At 42.5% G+C, this 5999-nt stretch overlaps 1 protein-coding gene across 1 annotated transcript; it reads left to right on the forward strand.

Moving 5' to 3' along the window:
* Nucleotides 1-195: 195 nt before the first annotated feature.
* LOC112070215 (delayed-rectifier potassium channel regulatory subunit KCNS3-like) lies at nucleotides 196-4458 on the forward strand. Its single transcript, XM_024137638.2, has 2 exons — nucleotides 196-345; nucleotides 1851-4458. Exon 2 carries the CDS (start codon nucleotides 1946-1948, stop codon nucleotides 3449-3451), a length of 1506 nt encoding a protein of 501 aa, XP_023993406.1. The 5' UTR covers nucleotides 196-345; nucleotides 1851-1945; the 3' UTR covers nucleotides 3452-4458.
* Nucleotides 4459-5999: the final 1541 nt, after the last annotated feature.

Here is a 5999-nt window from a genome sequence, read left to right on the forward strand (position 1 = left end):
ATTCAGCATTTCTTGCACGTTACGAGTTTCAAATTGAATTTAAACCTTATATCCTTGAAATGCGAGATCTCACTTCGATTTCTACTCAGTTTATTTGCCGCGTGCGTCGGCTCATGGGACGCAGCGCGCACGCCACTAGAAAATGGACCAGAGAGTGACGCATTGATCCTGCCCTTGGCCACTGAATCACTTAGCTTCTCTTCTAAACGCCCGGAGCATCCCGGCTGAAACAGTGTGATGAGACATGGAAGAAACAGGAGCGCGAGTTGAAGCGCCTTTCAGCAAAATAAGTTTGCCAAAATGTATATATTGCCTCTGGAATAATGTCATTTAATATAAAGACAGGTAGGCTATGTGACTCTGTTGAGTTGTTGTTGTTTGTGGGGAGTCTACCATTACTTATTTAGATAGTGAACTGTGCTGTTGGTTTTATTATAGTTTGTATTGTGTCGCGTTCACTTCAGATGCAACTCTTCTGAATATTTCGAATTATTCATTATTAAATTGATTTAGGTACGTTCTTGGTCTTAACTGCTTTTTATAATTTTCTCTCTGGGTCTGTTATATATATTTCTAAGATAAAAATGAATAAATGAAGAAACTCAAAGAATTTATCTTTTATACTTTTTAAATCGGATAAAAAAAAAAAAAGTTGGATAGCGTGCGTTTATGAAGCACAGTTTTTGTAGCATGAATATGGGATATTTATTGTTTAAGATCGTAATTTTTTGTTGTTGCATGATATCTCAATTTGGGTTTAAATTAACCCAACACTGTGGAACAGATAATGTAAGCACAATGATAAGGCACAGTACTATACTGAAAAAAAAGTATAAACGCAACATACAACAATTTCAACGATTTTACTGAGTTACAGTTCACGTAAGGAAATCAGTCAATTTAATTAAATTCATTAATCCCTAATGTATGGATTTCATGACTGGGCAGGGGCGCATACATGGGTGGGCCTTGGAGGACATAGGCTCACCCACAGGGGAGTCAGGCCCAGCCAATCAGAATACATCTTTCCCCACAAAAGGGCTTTATTACAGAGAGAAATACTCCTCAGTTTTATCAGCTGTCCGGGTGGCTGGTCTCAGACGATCCCGCAGATGAAGAAGCCGGATGTGGAGGTCCTGGGCTGGCATGGTTACACGTGGTCTGCGATTGTGAGGCAGGTTGGACGTACTGCCAAATTCTCTAAAACAACTTTGGAAGTGGCTTATGGTAGAGAAATTAACATTAAATTCTCTGGCAACAGCTCTGGTGGACATGTTTGTAGTCAGCATGCCAATTGCATGGTCCCTTAAAACGTGAGACATCTGTGGCATTGTGTGTGACAAAACTGCACATTTTAGACTGGCCTTTTATTGTCCTCAGCACCTGTGTAATGATCATGCTGTTTAATCAGTTTCTTGATATGCCACACCTGTCAGGTGGATGTGTTATCTTGGCATAGGAGAAAGGCTCACTAACAGGGATGTAAACACATTTGTACACAACATTTCAGAGAAAAATTCTGAGATCTTTAATTTCAGCTCATGAAACATGGGACCAACACTTTACATAATGTGTTTATATTTTTGTTCAGTATATAATGTTTTATAAGTTACAATTATTTCTGATACAGTACACCAATAATGTACTATTTGTTTGGTGAGTTTCAGAACCAAACTCTTTTGTGCAAGAAGTATTCATTCACACAATGTATCAAACGAGGGTAGCTTTTCTTATAAAAGTGTGCAAATAATTTTGTTTTCATCTTGATATCACAGTTTGAAACAGATATAGTTTAATAATGCTGTGATTTGTGTCGGTCATTGATGTCTACATCCTGTTTCCTTGTGTAGGTGATGGATCCTCAGCTGGGAAGTGACCTGAGCCAGCATTGAGCAGTGACCTCCTCTACCTTCTTGTAAGGCACCACCCATGCCACAGTTCCACCATGCAGTACGGCCAGATCCTTCACAGGCGCGGCCCGGACGATAGCTTCCTCAACCTGAACGTGGGTGGCTTTAAGCAGCGCGTGGAGCGCAGCATCCTGCAGCGCTTCCCCAGGACCCGCCTGGGACGCCTGCTGTGCTGCGTCTCTGAGGAGGCCATCCTGGAGCTCTGCGACGACTTCAGCCCCACCGACAGGGAATACTACTTTGACCGCAACCCGTGCTTCTTCCGCAATGTCCTCAACTTCTACCACACGGGCAAGATCCACCTGATGGAGGAGCTGTGCGTCTTCTCCTTCAGCCAGGAGATTGAGTACTGGGGCATCAAGGCGCTCCACCTGGACTCCTGCTGCAGCAACAAGTTTCAGGAGCAGAGACAGTTTGCAGAGGACAAGGACTGGGACCGGAGGAGTGGTGAGCAGCAGCAGCAGTTTGGGAGCATTGACTCGTCCATGGAGGAGCTCTCAACTATGGACAAGGACCTGGAGAAGTTCGAGGGTACCTGGTGCTCGGAGGTCCGCAAGAACATCTGGCTGCACCTGGAGAACCCGGGCTACTCGTGTTTGGCCAAGGGGATCGCCGTGGCCTCGCTGGCTGTGGTGCTGACCTCCATCGTGGCCATGTGCGTCCACAGCATGCCTGAGTTCCACCAGGTGGACCTCAACGACAAGGAGATTGAAGACCCGGTGCTGGCCATCTTCGAGGCTGTGTGCGTCATCTGCTTCTCTGTGGAGTTCCTGGTGCGGCTGGCAGTGGCGCCGTGCGCCCGTAAATTCATGAGCGACGCTCTCAACATCATCGACTTTGTTTCCATCGTTCCCTTCTACGCCACACTGGCCTTTGAGACAGTGGACGAGGAGAACGAGGAACTGGAGAACGTGGGCAAGGTGGTTCAGATCCTGCGACTGATGCGAATCTTCCGCATCCTCAAGCTGGCGCGTCACTCGGTGGGGCTGCGCTCACTGGGTGCCACGCTAAGGCACAGCTACCACGAGGTGGGCCTCCTGATTCTCTTTCTCTCTGTGGGTATATCCATTTTCTCTGCGCTTATCTACTTTGTGGAGAAGGAGTCAGAAGAGTCGGACATAACGACCATCCCCGTAGGCTGGTGGTGGGCCACTATTAGCATGACAACAGTGGGCTACGGCGACACCTGCCCGGTGACGGTTGTAGGGAAGCTGGTGGCCACCATATGCATCGTCTGTGGGATACTAGTGGTGGCCCTGCCCATCACCATTATCTTCAACAAGTTCTCCATGTACTACCAGAGGCAAAAGGCCATGGATGCCAATCAGAGCAATAATGAGACCGACCAATGCAATAATAATAACGACATTAAGATCCCCGACCCCAGTCTAACATACTTTAATGTCGGCGACCAGTACACCTTAAAGATGAACTCATTCATCACCAATATCTCTGTCAGGAGCAGYGTCGGCAGTGAGGAAGACACGGACGCGTCGAGCATCCAGGGTGGAGAGACGACTTGTATCCTGAGGGACACTTGAGAGCTTAACTTACTCGACTTAAACCTTTTTTTACTCATTGAGGAGCATACTGTAGGTCATCCACAAATGATCTTATTATTTTTTTGGTTCTTTCCATGAGTAGTTCCATCTCTGCATCTCTGCAGATCTTCTCCAGGTGTTCCTTAGTCTCCCACGGTTTCCTTTGCCTTGTGGGTTCCAAGTCGGGGACTGGAACAGTGGATGCTGTCTTTCTTACAGTGTGGCCACAGTTGAGAGCAGGGAGGTGAAATAGGGCCACCCTGTTTTCACCTGAGGCTTCTTAAAATAAGCTGGACATGGCAATAAGCACTTTATGGTTCTCAGGGTGAAAGTGAGCTGTATCTCTTCACGCTCTCCTCCTTAGACACTGTGATCTCTCTACACTCTCCTCCTTAGAGACTATGATCCATTAGGCCTAAAAATTGGCCTGTTTTTCATCCATGACTTGAGAACCTACTTTGAAGTTGAGCAGTTTCTGTTAACATTTCTTTTGAATCAATATTTTTTTKGGGTCCAATCATATGGAACGAAACAGCCATTGTTTGAAACAACCCACTGGGCACACCACGTCATTTCAACATGGATAATTAGGTCATATTTGGTTGAGACGTTGATCAATGAGATTACAAGCTATTTTCACCCACTCAAAAAGACAGACAAAAATGTGTTGCATTTCCAATGTGTTATCACTATGCCTTGAACCATCTAAATTCACAACCAAATTCCAATGGAAAAACAATGTATGGTTTTTGGTTTATTTGTCACCCAAATGTTTATCACTGCGCTTTCAACTATTTAAAAGCACAGCAAAGTTAAAATGGGAAAACAATGTCAGATATGTTGTTTATTTATACAACAGATTCATGTGTTGTCACTGTGCTTCATCTAATAGCAGAACCAAACAACCAGGACTGCATGGTGATCAATGGCGTTTGAGATTCTGACAGATTATTACAGCAATGTGAAGTTCTCCACTGACCTGCGGTGACCTTTGCATGCCATCTTGAACATGCCGCTTTATATGATTACATAAGAAGACATGTATAGTTACAGTCACCTCTAAATGTGGCCATGGATGTTTTACTCATTTTAAGGTCGAATGTTACATTAGTTTGTAAAACAGCCTAAATTTTAGGCTATTTACTGTCTTACAAAAGTGATATTAAATTGTGTTTGGTTGAGAACGCAACCAAATATCAACATTTGGAGGAGATTTATCTCAAATCTTATTTGTCACATGAGCCAAATACAACAGGTGTAGACCTTACAGTGAAATGCTTACTTGCAAGTCCTTAACCAACAATGCCGTTTTAAGAAAAATAAGTGTTAAGTAAAAAATAGATCAAAAGAATCCACTGCTGATGGTTCCATCTGTACCACTGACTTAGTCTGGCTTTAATTCCTGGTTTAGTCTGGCTTTAATTCCAGTTTGTCTACAAATGAATAATGGATATGTTGGATTCWTGTCTCCATCTCAACCAACAATCCAAGTTAAAGAATAGGACTAAATCAAACTTTAAATGTAACTTTGATTTAATTTAATCCTATTCTTTAACTTTAATTTTTGGTTGAGATGGTTGAAGTGAATGCGACATATCAATTATTAATTTGTAGAAAAACTAGAATTAAAGCCAGACTAAGTCAGTGGTACAGATGGAACCATCCAARCAGAAGATAAATATCCTTGACAACCAAACACAATTCAATATCACTAAATATCATTACACTTGAAATCACTCAGAGCTTGAAACCTTTAGCCTATTGTGGGGCGGCAGGGTAGCCTAGTGGTTAGAGTGTTGGACTAGTAACCAAAAGGTTGCAAGTTCGAATCCCTGAGCTGACAAGGTACAAAGCTGTCTTTCTGCCCCTGAACAAAGCACTGTTCCTAGACCGTCCTTGAAAATAAGAATTTGTTCTTAACTGACTTGCCTAGTAAAATAATGAAAAAATAAATGGTATTGTCTATTTTTTAGTTACATTTTCTGTTGAATTGAAACAATTGCTGTTGATGACTTTGCAAATGCTATACAGTATAGACCTAACTAGCATAATTTATGATATGAGTATGCTCAGATTTAATTAAACTTCCCCACTGGGGAGCCAGGCCCAGCCAATCAGAATGAGTTTTTCCCCCACAAAAGGGCTTTATTACAGACAGAAATACTTCTAAAGCTTTTTGTGCGTATGGAACATTTCTGGGATCTTTTATTTCAACTCATGAAACCATGGGACCAACACATTAMATGTTTATATTTTTGTTCAGTGTATTTTCCACATAGATTCCACGTCACAATACATTGACAAATGATGTTGAAACAACACTAATTCAACCAGTGGGAAAGAAGAAAGTGACTGAAACAGAAGTATATTTTGTACTTCATGGCATGCTACTGCATTTCTGTTCTATGCTAATAGTTGAAAGAGACGACTGTATGTGTGCTTTAAGGATAAAGTCAGCATAGGGGGATTGCTGTAATAAAGTATGAGTTTTGCAAATAAATAAAAAACAACCGACATCACATTTACATAAGTATTCAGACCCTTTACT

Source organism: Salvelinus sp. IW2-2015, unplaced genomic scaffold, assembly GCF_002910315.2.
Source record: "Salvelinus sp. IW2-2015 unplaced genomic scaffold, ASM291031v2 Un_scaffold1259, whole genome shotgun sequence".
Lineage (NCBI taxonomy): Eukaryota > Metazoa > Chordata > Actinopteri > Salmoniformes > Salmonidae > Salvelinus > Salvelinus sp. IW2-2015.